The sequence below is a fragment of the Syngnathus floridae genome, chromosome 7 (genome assembly GCF_059516105.1).
Source record: "Syngnathus floridae isolate MCC-2025c chromosome 7, RoL_Sflo_1.0, whole genome shotgun sequence".
Lineage (NCBI taxonomy): Eukaryota > Metazoa > Chordata > Actinopteri > Syngnathiformes > Syngnathidae > Syngnathus > Syngnathus floridae.
In genome coordinates this window covers 15,315,267-15,330,030 of record NC_142419.1, presented here as the reverse complement: position 1 = coordinate 15,330,030, position 14,764 = coordinate 15,315,267, and the positions used below count along the sequence as shown (strand labels likewise).

The following is a 14,764-nucleotide window of genomic DNA, read 5'->3' as shown; positions in this document are numbered from 1 at the left end:
ACCGGAGGAGGAGACAGCCACAGCCACAAAGTGATGAAGCCTCATCGGGCTTCTAATGAACCTCAATTGGAGGCGTGAATACTTGCAAACATCTGTAATGGGTTGCAGTGTAATCACTAATGGGTGACATCGTTAATCACTCTCCCGGGACTAATAATGGATGTTCAGCTATTGAGATTCAAAGTGTTGAAAATATGGTGCCTCCACCTCAGCTGCAAAGTGCTCACTTTGGGGGGGTTACATTTTCAAACCTGCATCATAGGCTGAAATAAGAGTTATGATTTTTTTAAATTAAGGTTGCAAACAAAAGTTGGAGTTTCAAGTAGTTTCGGAAATTTGACAATCAAGCCAAGGGTTTTTCGTTTCACGTAAGGGTTTCGAACAAGTGATTCAAATTAGGAATTCAAATCTAGATTAGAATTGAAAACAAGGGCGAGTGCTTCTTGGTATGGTTTCTAGTCTGAGTTAAGGTTTCAAATTTAGGTTTGGCTGCCGTGACTGTTCCATTTTATTAGCCAGCCTGGCAGGTGGCAACAATGCAACTGCTTTGTTGTGACACTCAATGGCCGCCGCGGTTGTATTTACCGATGGAAAGATAAACACTGACACCTATCAGTCAATACGTGCACTGCAGCAACCCACACTAGGATGCGCCTGCGAGACCGAACGCAGGGACGTCACTAAATGACGTATAGAATGACGTCAACTCCGGCCTTGTTCCTGCCCTTCTCAAGATGGCGCTGCGGCCGGGATCATCGGGAGGCGGCAGGTACTCAAGTACCTTTACAATCCTCTTTATCTCCATTTTGTCATGTTTTTTTCGACATTTATCTACACCCTACAAACGCTTAGCCTCTATGTGGTCACCGAGGTGGCTTAAGAGCGACGTCGACACCGGCAGGTTTTGTGGTTGAAGCCAGCTGACGAGATGGCTGGTTGCCATAGCTAACGTTAGCAGCTGGCTTCTGTCACATGAAGAATCGACCACGATAATCAAGACAGGCTGAATCTTTATATGTTTTTTTTTTTTTTAAATGATCAGTAACACGAATCGAACCAGCTTTGACATGTATTTATGACGTTATATGTGAGTGATGTTGCTTTAATAACGTAAATGCATGGGCCCATAGCAGGAGCTATTCAAACAATACGCCAATACTGTACTGTAATATTCGAAATAAACCGTCTTGTTAATAATAAAACAAAACCAACGAATTGAACAAAGTCTAATGTCTGTTTTGACAGAGTAAGATGAATAAAACAAAACACGAGTCATGTAAAAAATAACCTAAAATATCCTCTGGCAGCATATGTTAAGAAGCATTTTTTCTTTTTGACCATAAACAAAGAATATCAAGATGAATACAAATAATGAAAACAAAACATTTACGAACAATATCAAGAATACTATCAAGGTAGCAACATTTTCACAGTTTAAAGCGTTATATGTAGATTGCTTTTATTCTGAAAGACTAAGCGCACTACTTCCGGTGGTGTATTACTGCTAATTTAGCCATTGCTAACTTTAAACTGATTAACCTCACATAAAACTCTACCAACGCTTTACCCGCTTACTGCAGAGTAAAGACATCTATCATTTTCATATATTTTTCATGCTGTGTGCCTGAGCCCCGTAAATAATGAATGAATGGACGACAGTGATACTGCACAGGTGAAACTGAAGCTCAGCCAGTGTGGGTGGAAAGATCATAATCCGTTTTTGTTTTCTCCCCCTTCAGTTTCATGTATCCTGTTGGAGGGAACTTGGGACCGCCGCAAGGTGAGCCACAATGTTTTTTTGTTTTTTTTTGACAGCCCCCCACCCCCTATCTCCCAACTAACACGGTGACTCGCATGGTAACTCCAGAAGGCTCCGACAGTCATGTATCTCAACGTCTGCTCTGGCAAACATTGCATATGATCCCCCCCCCCCCTCTCTCTCTCTATCTCTCTCTCTCTCTCTCTCTCTCTCTCTCTCTCTCTCTCTCTCTCTCTCTCTCTCTCTATCCTCTTCGTTTTGCTCCAAGCTGTCGAAAAACAGATTGGCCTCATGTTGGTCTGATCTTTCCCAAGCTGCTCGACAAGTTGAATCACCAAGTCGTTAGCTACTTTTTTATCAACTTTTCCCCCTCAGTGCATATAAGTGATGGAAAGTAAAAGTACAAATACTTTGTTTCTGTACATATATATCACTTTTTTTCCCCCTGGCGTGTTTCAGATACTGTAAATAAACACCAATTTATCCTTTTTGTTTTGTGTGCAGGCTTGGTGCCCTTGCAGCAGCAGCAGCAGCAACAACAACAGCCGCAGCATCAGCAGCCGCAGCATCAGCAGCAGCAACAGGGTTTCCCAATGGTTCAGGTCATGCAACCGAATATGCAAGGCATGATGGGAATCAACTTTGGGGGTCAGATGCCTCCAAGAGCCATGCCAATGCAGGTGGGTTCCCGACACAGTCGACAGAACTATTCTCACTTATTCTTCATCCTCTGCTGCTTACTGTCTTCATTTCACTAATGAATTAATCGTAATGAAACAACGATTGAATTCTTCATTTAATTGCGTGATGGGAAAATGAATGTCATGTCACAGGCCGGCATGGCGATCGGGATGCAGGCCCCCGGAATGCCGTTCATGGGTCGGCCCCAATTTATGGGCATGAGACCTGCCGGCCCACAATATACCGCCGACATGCAGAAGCAAATGGCCGAGGAGCTTCAGTAAGAGAAACGCGCCTTCTCTCTCTCTCTCTTGAGAACATCTTTCATCTATTTATAGAATTACATTCTCTAAGTTGTCTGTGTTACAGATCCATTTTGTTTTTTGTAGGAAGCGTTTGGAGCAGCAGCAGAAGATGCTGGAGGAGGACAGGAAACGGCGGCAGTTTGAGGAGCAGAAGCAGAAGCTCAGGCTGCTCAGTAGCGTCAAACCCAAGGTGACATTCGGTAGCCAGCTTTTGCTTCCAGTCACTCACACTTACTTTTTTTTTTGTACAGATGGGGGAGAAGAGCCGGGACGACGCCCTGGAGGCGATCAAGGGGAACCTGGACGGTTTTAGCAGAGACGCCAAGATGCACCCCACGCCGTCGTCACAGAGCAAGAAACCAGGTACAGCTTCATCTGACGTCCCAAAGTTGAGCTCCACGTTGGCCACATTTCATTTGGATAACAAACAGATGGCTCAGATCACCAATGGGGGGAAAAAAGTCTAATGGATACGCAGATGATTCTACTACAGCGCCCTCTTCTGGGAGGAGGAACTGCTGTTTGAACCTGACTTCATTTGTCATGCACAAGTCTGTGTGTGTGTTCCATCATCGCGATTTGTTCCTTCTTGCAGACCTGACTTCATCATCATCATCATCACCATCTTCATCCCACTCATCTGTCGCCACTCCCTCCCTCCTCCCACCTTTGTCCAAGGACGATGATGAATTTAGTGACTTTCAAGGGCCCACCTCTTCCATCTCCTCCTCCTCCTCCTCCTCTTCTTCCTCTGCGGCCTCCTCCCACAGGACCGTCATGACGGGCTCCCTCACGACCGTTTTGCCCGAGGAGGACGAGGAGTTTAGTGACTTTGTTCAGGGTCCCGTTGGTTCGGCAGACTCGCGCCTTTCCTCTCAAGTCCTCCCTTCCCTCCCTTCCTCTGTGTCCATTCCCACTGCCGCTCCTTCACACTCTGCCATCAACAGCAGCTCACAAACTTCATTTCAAGGTAAAGTATATGATATGTTGTCCCCGAGTCAATTAGCAAATTAGCTAGCCTGCTAGCTAACATCAGCTTCGAAGCTCACTTGTAATCTCGGCGTTCATTAATTAGCCCCTCCTTCGATGATAACAATAATTGGTCTGAATTTCTAGCACGTCTGTTTTTAAAATCAACTTACCTGATGAAACACAAATTAGGGTCAGCGTGCTGTCTCCCAAGAAATTACATCGTGTCACATATTTTTTAATTGACACTGATGAGCCGTGAGTCAAAAGCTGTTTTCTCAGGTTCCTCAGTGCTCATCCTTGGTCAAAAGACAGCTGATAAAAAAACACGCTTGTTCCCCGTTCGCCCCCCTCTAGGCCCGTCCCTGGAAGAGAAGCTTTTCTCCTCTTGCGACCTCACGGCCGGCAAGACGGCGCACTTGAACTTTAAACCCAGGCGGATTTTGACGGAAATGAGTCCCAGAGCTAAAGTTTCCGCCCAGTTTCAGAGCAGCAGTAAGTCCAGGAACTGGGCCGCGCCCTCCGGGGACTTAAGTCTCCAGTCGGTCTTCGTCACAGAAAGGCCGCCCGAGTCCGCTCCCGAGGCCTCCCGTCCGAGCAGTGGTCACAGCGGTGAGAGAAGCCATTTTCTTCCAAGATCGCCGCAGCTTCTTCTGCCACTAAAAGCGCCGCTTCCCTCTTGGCTTTCAAAGCACATTTTTTTTCCACAATCAAATCAAACTGACATCTTGAATAATTTTGATGGTTGTCAAGTGGGGGCTTTTCGGGTACTCTCATCTTTACAGCCTTTCCGCTAGACTTATTTGCAGGTTTTCTACATCCAGTGATTCTCTTGAGGAAATCTCTTGCTGCTTCTTTCTGCTCGCTTTGGCTTAACATGGATGCGCATTGACTTTTTTATTTTGTTTTTCCTCCCCTCGTTTGTGTCATCAAGGCAAACACCGAGGCTGTTCATTCAAGCTGCTAATCACGCTAGTGCCTTGTCTTTCAAGCTTATTTCCTTCTGTGTTATGCTAAAAAAAATAAAATAGGCCAAAAATTGATATTTTGGATAGTTGTATTTTTGTGTCACAGCTGCATCAAGCTTTCTGGAGAAGGTTTTTGTTCAGTTCTGGATTCCAGCAGCTACTTGGCAACTAGCAACTTGTATTCTCCTTCAACAAATAACACTCTGTGTGTGTGTGTTTGATTACAACAGGGGCCGTTGGTGTGTATCCACAACAAGAACACATGCAGTCCATGCCGCCAGCTTGGCTTTACAACGATAGCCTCATCCCAGGTGAGCTTTGAACGTTCAAATTGACTGGGGAACATTTTGTCAAAATGGCTTCCTTTTCTGCCCTCAGAGATGTTCAAAAAAGTTCTGGAGTTCAGTATGACTCCGGCTGGCATCGACACGGCCAAGCTGTACCCGCTTCTCATGTCGTCGGGTCTTCCTCGGGAAGCTTTGGGCCAAATCTGGGCATCGGCCAACCGCACTACGCCCGGCATGCTGACGAAGGAGGAGCTCTACACCGTGCTGGCACTGATCGCTGTCGCACAGGTGAAACTCGAGTCACAATGGCAATTTTGAAATGTAATTTGTATTTATTTAATGAAATGTGTATTTGATGTGTCTCAGAGCGGCCTGCCTGCAATGAACGTGGAAATCCTCAGTCAGTTTCCGTCCCCGCCGGTGCCCAACCTGCCGGCCCTGGCTATGGCCTTAGCCCCCGTCATGCCCCAGCACCAGCAGCCCATGATGACCCACCCGCCCGTGTCCATGGCCATGCCCACCCCGACAGTCATGCCCCCACCCATGACTGCGCCACAGGCTCCTCCTGCACCTGCCAACTTTGTTGCAAATTTCCCTCCTGCCCAGGTAACATCTCACCTATCAGTGCTCAGTTTTTCCACTGATGCAGGCTAACAAAACTATACAAACACTTCTAGGGGACCAAAGTGGAAGACGACGACTTCCAGGACTTCCAGGAGGCGCCCAAGGCTGGAACCGGTGACCAAGCCTTCACTGACTTCCAGGGCGAATCCAGCGCAAAGTTCCCCGCCAGCACGGCGACACAGCATCAAAACAGGTAACGCTTTCATATTCACACATCAGTCAGCCATCATTTTCCACCTTGGAGGAAGCTCCTCGGCATCACAATGAGTTTGGGTCAGCTACTAATGAATTAATTTCACCGGGCGCTCCGTCAATTCACAGACGGAAAAGCAATTATACATGGAGATGGCGATGAGGCGGAACGAAATTATCTGGCATCAGAGCGGTGTTGAGTTGCCCTCACATTTGTTAGGACGGTGGAGAATGAAGCAATGAAGCAAAGACCAAGATTGTAGTTCTCACCATCCTTGATAAACCCAACCCTGATATCTTTCAGCGCGCCCGCCATGTTGACTCCTCTATCCGGGGCCTCGTCGGCCTCCTCTGATAAGTACGCCGTCTTCAAGCAACTGTCCGTGGAGCAGCCCTCAGAAGTCACGCTCCCTCCATCAGGTACACGTTTGTACCTCATTTCTTTGTGTCTTACTATTTGTTGAATGCATTTTCTCCTCACATCTAGACGGAGGAGACAAGTACAGTGTGTTCAGACACTTAGAAAACCCTACAGACAAGAAACCACTAGGTAAGAATTTTGTAGAGGCTCTCAAACTTTTTACACAAAGTATCAAGAATGAGTTGCTTTCCACGCCGTCATTTCATTACCTTGTATTTGAAATTATTTTTAAAGATAAGTTGGCCGAGGTCAGCACTACTTGTTTTTCCACAGCGTCGTTGTTGATCCCAATTGTTTTGCCCCTCCCCGTTTCATTAGAACAGTTTGGAATGGGGACCAGTCTTACGAGTCCAGTAAGTCATGCCCTTAGTCTGCAGTGAACTAGTGCTCGTTTCTAGAGTGTATTCTGCGTGTTTTTTTTGTTGTTGTTTTTTTTTGTGGCATGTTCCGACCATGCAGCAGTTGTTGCAGCGGTAAACTTGACTTCCTTCCTGACCATGCACACCGACCCAAGGCAGATTTTCTTTCTTTTTGATGGAATATTTTATATACTTGAGGACTCGTTTTACCCCTAGTGTGCTGTGTGATGATCTCTTTGTTGAGGGTTTCGAATTTCTTTCCGTCGCCAAAAGTTTGTGTTTTGTGTTTTGCTCCGCAGGCGAGGGATTTGCCGATTTCAAGTCTGTCCGAAGCGATGACGGCTTCACGGACTTTAAAACCGCAGACAGCGTTTCTCCACTAGAGCCTTCGGAGCAGGCCAAGATCTTCCAGCCTACCTTCCCTTCTGCTTTCCCAAACTCTCAGTCTTTGCAGCAACAACAGCAGCCGCCGCCAGCCGCTTCGATTTCTCAAGGCAAGAACCCTCTCAACATGGCAGACCTGGATCTATTCTCCACTATCGCACCCTCCGCTCCGCCCGCCTCCGACACACAAACTGGCACATTAGCAAATTCTCTGGTGCCCCCACCGGGCGCCGCCAAGCCGCCCAGCTTTGGGGACTTTGGCCTATATGGCGCTTCATCCTCAGATGCCGCTCAAGCTCCCGTGGCGGCGCCACCGCAGGACGACTTTGCCGACTTCATGGCGTTCGGGAGTTCTGGCGGGGAGCCCAAAAGCGAGAGTAGCCCGGCCGTCCGCATTGAGAGCGCCTCTCAGCAGAGCTTGGACAAGTACGACGTGTTCAAGCAGCTGTCCTTAGAAGGCGGCGGCGGCGGCGGCCTGGCCTACGACGACGCCAAGGACAGCGGCGACGATTTTGCCGACTTCCAGTCGTCTAAATTCTGCACGGCGCTCGGCGCCTCGGAAAAGACCCTGGTGGACAAGGTGGCCGCCTTCAAGGGCAAGGAAGACTGCGCCTCAGTCAAGTCCCTGGACCTCCCGTCCATCGGGAGCAGCAGCGCCGGAAAGGACGACTCTGAGGATGCGCTGTCGGTGCAGCTGGACATGAAGCTCACTGACGTGGGCGGGGACTTGAAGCACGTGATGTCGGACAGCTCGCTGGATCTCACTGGGCTCTCGTCCCACCAGCCGCCCGCTACAGGTGAGGAACTAGTGCGCTTGCTCTGGTGAGGAGCCCTCTCACTCTTACACACACACACACACACACACGTACACACATACACTTACACTTACACACGTGCACACACGATATTTCCAATTATTCATGATATTGTAACATATCAAATTGGATGTTAAGCACCATCCTCCATTCCAACATCATCCTAGTTATTCATTCATTCAATCATTTATTTATATATGTATTTATTTATTTATCTAACCATCTATTTATATTTATTCATTCATTTAAATCCTGTTGGTTCTAGTAGAATTTTTTGCTCCATCACATTGTCCCCCCCCCTCCCCTCTCGTGATAATTTAATATTGTCCACTTAAAAAAGAAAATTGCTTTTTTAAAGCCGCTAACAAGATTTGAACGTCGTCTGAACTATTCTGTCTCACACTTTGTCTTTTTCTTCCTTGGTTTCTTTAAAAAAGAAAAAAAAAATCTTTTGTAATCATTTCATCTCCTATAGCTACCACAAGATGGCGGCACAGCACTTTTTTTCCATTAGACACGAATTTCATGGCCTGACTAACTCAAGCTACATTCCTTTACTTCAACATCATTGCCACCACAAGATGGCGCCAAAGTAACATTTCCATATTAGACATGGCTTTGACCTGAGCAGAAAATTAGCACATGGGAGAGTTTTTCAGCAAATAACCGTGAGTAGGGGCCTAACCCATTCATTCACTCACTGATCAACCATTCTTTTTTTTTTTTCATACACATGATGATTGAATCCAGTTGTGCAACGTCATTGCCTTATAAATAAAAACATTTAGGACATAAAGAAACAGTAACACAACATGGCTGCATTCCAACGACGCTCACTAGTCCTTCCGTAGTGGCTCCGTTCAAATATATTTTTATCGAATGCAGTTTTTGAAGAGCCACAGAGCATCTCGTGTTGTTCAACTCAGTTTGACCGCCGCCTGTTTCTGAACACGCACGTACTCGACGACGTACTCTTAAAGAGACAGTATTCCTTTTGTCAAGTGGCTTCCGATACGGTGTACAGAAGGAAACTGTTTTTAATTCGAGGTTGAATCGTCACATCCTTGCTCCTTGGTTGCTATTTCCCATCATGCCCTGCTTCCTGCTGCCTTTTTTTCAATTTGTGAAATTGACAAGTACACAGACCACCCTAGATGCCATTTGATGTGATGGGGGGGGGATTGAAATGAAAGATATCTGAATCGTATTTTTACGACAGTGATGAGGCACAAGTTGTGATAGCCGATAGATTCAAAGACATTTGTTTCTTCGAGAGCACCAGGTTCGCTAAGACGACTCTCAAACCGTCACTAAAGGATACTGTCTCTTTAAATCTTCTTTTCGGTTGTCCTTTTTGCAGTTTTTGGGCCGCTTTCTAATAACCCTTTGAGTGCTTAACAACTTGACATAATTGTTTAAAAGCACAGAATGTGACCAATTTACAGCCTCTCCATTGCAATTTGTTTTTTTCTTTTGTCTTTTTGAGTCCTCAAAGGGTTTCCGTAGTGTTTCCTCGTTGCTTTCCAAACTGGTAGTTGAATGGATCTGCTCACCTCCTCTTTCTCCGAATGACTGATTTGAGTCTGTGAATGTGCCTTCTCACTCTGCTTTTGTGCTTTTCATTTTTTTTTTTCTTTTCTGCCCTTTTGCTACCGACTCTGCATGCCCGAGTACAATGCAACAAATCTGAAGTCTAGTTTTACACTGTTAGTTTGCCAAAAAGCTCTTCTTGTAACAATAGACCTCAATTCTACTTTGTGACCTTTTCTGGCTCTCTTCTCTTCTCTCATGTTGTGGTAATAAATATTCCTCTTGGTATGGCTCAAAAATGGGTGCCGTCTTATTTTTCCTTCTTCTTCCTTTCAATGTTTCACATGCAGCACTAGATCCTTGTCAATTTCACAAATTGCTTTTTTTTGGGGGCTGCTTTGGACGCTACAAAAAAAATGTTGGGCAGCATTTAAATGATGCTGCTGTGCTCGTGCAGGCGCGCGTGTGTGTTATTATTGTTAATTTATTACAGAGTAGGCTTTTTATCGCTACATTTTGTTATTTTTATATCTAATATACATTATGTTGACATTTTTCCCAATGACCTAATTTAGGTCATGTATAATTTAAATCTCAACACTGAACACAAACCCTGACCTAGTCCTGAAACTCAAATTTGAATAATTGATTAAAGGGGAAGTCAAGTCGAAAATTTTCTTCTTGAAAACACGATATTCTGATTAATATTGCGTTTTTTGGAATACGAAGAAACCAGCAAAAGGGGCCGACTGTCAAATGAAAATGACATCACAGTTGCTCAGGTTACAACCAATCACGGCTCAGCTTGCGATAGTCACGTGACCAAAACAGGTGGATAAAGCTCTTCGTGTATGAAATTCTCCCCCCCACACATTTAACATGATCACAACGAACTAGTCTGCTATTTTAATACCAACGTACAGTCAGAGGCGCCAGACAAAGCTAAAAATTATGATCATACTCTTCTTTCCCTTCTCCTTCGTACCATTCAAACAGAAGACACAACACCTTAGGATAGGATAGCGATTTTTTTTTGTCTGCCATGGATGTCTGTGTTGTCTTTGCAGAGGGAGACGACATAAAATTCGACCCGTTTGGGACTTCAGGCCTCAGCAGCCTGGCCAGTTACGACTGGTCGGACCGGGAGGAGTGCAGCACCGGCGAGGTCCAGAAGCTGCAGGGCCACGTTGGCGCCGCTGCCGCCCCGCCGCCTTTCACGCCCGCTCTAAAAGCTGAACTCAACCCGGAAAGCGTCTCCCCGTCCGCCGAGATCGCCTCGTCCCTCCAAGCAGAGGACGACGAATTCAAAGACTTCGCCGACTTCACCGGCAGCGAACAGCAGGGCGGTGAAGACCAAGACGACTTTGGGGACTTTGCCGGAACCGGTTCAGAGAAGCCCGACTCGCCTCCTGAGACCGGCTTGGAGGCCGGCCTGAGCGACACCTTGGACGACTTTGGCGCCTTCCAGGGAGACAAGCCCAAGTTTGGCAAGTCTGACTTCCTGAAGGCCAGCGCTCAGCCCAAAGTCAAATCCAGCGAGGAGATGATCAAGAACGAGCTGGCCACATTTGACTTGTCTGTTCAAGGTGAGCTTTTTTTCCACCAAATCAAGCCAGTCACGTGTTTGAACTTGATTAAAAGTTCTCGCTTGTCTGACCTTCAGGCTCCCACAAGCGCAGTCACAGCTTGGGTGAGAAGGAGATGTCTCGCCCGCCCGCATCTCTGCCTCCAGAGCAGCCCTTCCGAGACCGTTCCAGCACCCTGAGCGAGAAGCCCACCTTGCCCGTCATCCGGGACAAGTACAAGGATCTGACGGGGGAGGTGGAGGTGAACCTCAGCATCTCAACCACTCGATATTCTCATTATTATTTTTAATCTGTTGACTGACGCCTCTATTTTGTGACGTTGCAGGAGAGCGAGCGCTATGCTTACGAGTGGCAGAGGTGTTTGGAAAGTGCTCTTGAGGTTTGGACGACTTTTGATTTGCACAAATTAATTAGGTGATACTTTCATGTACCACTAGAGGGACCCTGTGTACTGCTAATGTTACACCTGAAGAATTCATGCTTTATGCTTTTTTTTAAATAATGCGGTCGTTCTACTTGAAGGTCATCACCAAAGCCAACAACACGCTGAACAGCATCAGCAGCTCCTCCGTGTGCACGGAGGTCATCCAGTCCGCCCAGGGCATGGAGTATCTTATGGGTAAGCCCGGCCCACGCACGCCTCCATGCTACAAGGCTTATGCTAACGACCCGTACGTGGTTTTCAGGTGTGGTGGAGGTCTACCGCGTCACCAGACGGGTGGAGCTGGGCGTCAAGGCCACGGCGGTGTGCTCGGAGAAGCTGCAGCAGCTGCTGAAGGACATCAGCCGCGTGTGGAACAACCTCACCAGCTTCATGTCGCTGGCCAAGCTTGTGGTGAGACCACACATTGTTCAGACTCCACTTGGAATCGCCTAACTTGACTTGAGTCATGATGATCATTTAATGTTCCGTTTTAATTCTACATTTAATTTGTCCCTCGGCTTTTTACCACAATGTCCCGAAATCGAAGCTTTCTCCGACGCTCGTAAACAAATCCTTCGGTGTAATTTGAAACGAGTCAGGAGTGATTGAGGAAACGGCTAATCGGCCTAATTGAGGATTTTAGTCTTCTTGTTTTAATGGGTCTGTGGGAAAGGTTAATTGCCACCAAGGGAGACGCTATGCAGGCTGTCACTTACGTTTCAACAGGTGAATTGATTTAAAAAAAAAAAAAAAATAGCTTGGGTTAAAATTCAGACAAAATGATTTTGGACTCGCTTAAGACTTGAAGCTTGCAACACGTGCGACTCCATCCCGTCCGTCACTGCCCGATCGACGCTCGCCTCCGCTTTCAACACTCGCCCACGCACCCGCTGCCAATAGAGCAGCAACAATCGCGTGTTCCCGAACAGAAGGCCGCCGATAACGTAATGGAATTTGAGCCGACGCGCCGCGTGCACGCTCGCTCCGTTAACTCCGGATCGATCCGCCATTGATTCTTTTCGTGTTCACAACAGCGGGAGCGACAATGCAGTCATGGATTTATTAAGCGCTTGTGTGTAAACAGAGCAGAAGACCTGACAAGATTGGCCGTGCTCATCCATGCAGAGCGGCAAATGGTGTATAAACTCATCCCCAGCCGAGTATTGATGGGCAAAGCCGCTTGAGAGCGTTTGGGGCTCACAATATTGTTTAAGTGGCTTTCTGTTGTGTCTTGCGCAGCCCGATGAAAGCTCTCTGGATTTCACTTCCTGCATTCTGCGGCACGGCATTAAGAACGCCAAGGAGTTGGCGTGCGGCGTGTGCCTGCTCAATGTGGATTCTCGCAGCAAGGTTGGCACACGTACACGCACACACACACACACACAAGCAGTGTTGCCAGTGTCTGACTGTGGGACGTATTTGCAGATGAAAGAAGGAAGCACGCTGGGACGTCTTTTTAAACGAGTATGAGAATTGTGGTTGCACTCTGGTGGGGGTTAGGTGTTGGCTGGCCTGTTTCTCTCGAGTGGATGAGCTTGGTGTGGCGGGATGTGTGTGTGTGTGGGTGGGGGCGGCTAAATTGGCTCTTATTTAACTTGCTTCCAGTTATTCTTTGTTGTCTGGCTCTGTTTAGTGTGGATGTGGCCTCTTATTTGTTCCCAAAATGAAAAAAAAATCCATATGACTTCTGGTAAAACCTCCTTTTAAATTCAGCCCCCAAATTTAAATGAAGTTTAGCTTCGGAGCGTCCATTTTGGATCTTTTCCAGGGTTCCTTCGTTTATTCAACTTGATGATTTCTATTCTCTGCCGCAGCGTAGAAATGCCCAGTGAGGCCCGTCGTCACTGCAGCAGTCGGAGAAATCTGAAGCTTTGACATTGCGCCTTAGTAACTGTTGCCATGTTAGCCATTGAGCAATCAGCAGTCGGCGGGGTGCTTTTAGCGCACAATCAATGTGGGTCATTGTTGGCTGCTCGCTCTGAGTCTTGAAAGGTGAGGAGCCACTTGCCATTGTGGACTGCTGGCTTGTTTTTGTTGGGGGGGGGGGGTGTATGCATGCAAAAAACAATGAGACAATTCTAAAAGAGCCAATGTCGAGCAAATAACATGACTGGCTTCTTAGTGTCTCCTCCTGCACTCATTCATCTTCTTTCACCAAGTGGAATGGGAGCGTCCTTATTGGATGTCACACTGGCAGACAAGATGGATTCACACTTTTTGGCCATTTGGCATTTTCATTTGGAGGGGACGTGAATAATGAGCCACATGCTGCTTCACCAAGTCTGCAGACCAGCTTTCTAGTCTAGCGGTGGTTGTGCTTTTGCTGTGAGGCGACATTGTAGGATCGTGGTGTTTCCTCCTCCTCCTTTTTCTTGTGTTGACTGTGTTGTGATTTCAGGCGTTGACTCCAGAAAGTGTTCGGAAGTCCACGGTAAATATCGACTTGAATTTCTTCTAAAATAGCTTCAGCTGCTTCCATATTGTAGATTTGAACTCCCAATTTGAAACCCATGTTTGACGCCCTACTTGAACCTCTCAGTCCGGCTTGAAACGTATTTTGGAATCGTAACTCTAGGACTTGAAACCGTATTTTGTTTGAGACCCAAATCAAGGCTTGAAAAAAATAAAAGAAGATCCAATAAATACGTACGTGTAGAGAGAATATTTACACATACTATGATGTAACATTCCTAAACTTTTCCAATGTTTTCTTAAAAAAAATAAATGTAAGGATTATTCCCTCCTCTTCTTCAGGCGTTCAACTCGGAGACAGACAACTTCAAGCTCGTGTACGGCGGGCACCAGTATCACGCCAGCTGCGCCAACTTCTGGATCAACTGCGTGGAGCCCAAACCGCCAGGTCTCATCTTGCCCGATCTGCTTTGAGTAACCAACTTTCACATTTTTGTTAATTTATTCATGTAGTCACGTCCACTGGCGGCCATTTTACTCTTTGTGACTGGATCCTGTCAAAAGCTTGAAGTTAAAAAGTTTAAAAAAAAAAAATCATTTGGTGACCTAACACCCTGTTTCCACCCCTTACACTGAGTGCCAAGCAGGGAAGAAATGGGTCCCATTTTTATAGTCTTTGGTATGACCCGGCTGGGGTTTGAACCCACTTCCAGTCTGAGGGCGGACACTAGACCACTGATCTGGTAACTCTGGAATGTAACAAAACAGATGCTGACTTGAATGTGTTCTTCTTTTAAATGTCACTTTCCATGTTTTTAAATTCTTCTCGGCTGGAAGACACATTTATTTTTGCTTTTTCGTTTTGAATGTCTACCTGGTGTACATTTTAACTAATCGGAGGCTGGGATTTATTTGGGCAAAACATTTAATTTATTTGAGTTATGTGAATGTAAATAAACAAGTGCAGCAGTTTGAATTTCTTTTTTTTTTTTACTGTGAACCTTTTCACATCTGGCAATTTTTTTTCCCTGCATGCATTCTAGTGCAG

General features: G+C 46.4%; 1 protein-coding gene across 6 annotated transcripts; it reads left to right on the top strand.

Annotated features, from left to right (window-relative positions):
- The first annotated feature begins 696 nt into the window (after nucleotides 1-696).
- Nucleotides 697-14,692, top strand: synrg (synergin, gamma). Of its 6 annotated transcripts, XM_088380976.1 has the most exons (24): nucleotides 697-769; nucleotides 1,740-1,780; nucleotides 2,264-2,439; nucleotides 2,593-2,720; nucleotides 2,830-2,935; nucleotides 2,997-3,108; nucleotides 3,341-3,715; nucleotides 4,072-4,326; nucleotides 4,913-4,993; nucleotides 5,061-5,257; nucleotides 5,336-5,575; nucleotides 5,647-5,786; nucleotides 6,090-6,205; nucleotides 6,273-6,335; nucleotides 6,865-7,746; nucleotides 10,362-10,880; nucleotides 10,958-11,121; nucleotides 11,206-11,259; nucleotides 11,403-11,499; nucleotides 11,567-11,715; nucleotides 12,544-12,654; nucleotides 12,730-12,768; nucleotides 13,703-13,735; nucleotides 14,059-14,692. In XM_088380976.1, exons 1-24 carry the CDS (start codon nucleotides 735-737, stop codon nucleotides 14,188-14,190), a joined length of 4,245 nt encoding a protein of 1,414 aa, XP_088237102.1. In that variant the 5' UTR covers nucleotides 697-734; the 3' UTR covers nucleotides 14,191-14,692. The 6 variants fall into 6 exon arrangements, with proteins under 6 accessions (XP_088237102.1, XP_088237105.1, XP_088237103.1 ...); XM_088380979.1 differs by lacking the exon at nucleotides 4,072-4,326; XM_088380977.1 differs by lacking the exon at nucleotides 12,730-12,768.
- The last annotated feature ends 72 nt before the right edge of the window (nucleotides 14,693-14,764 follow it).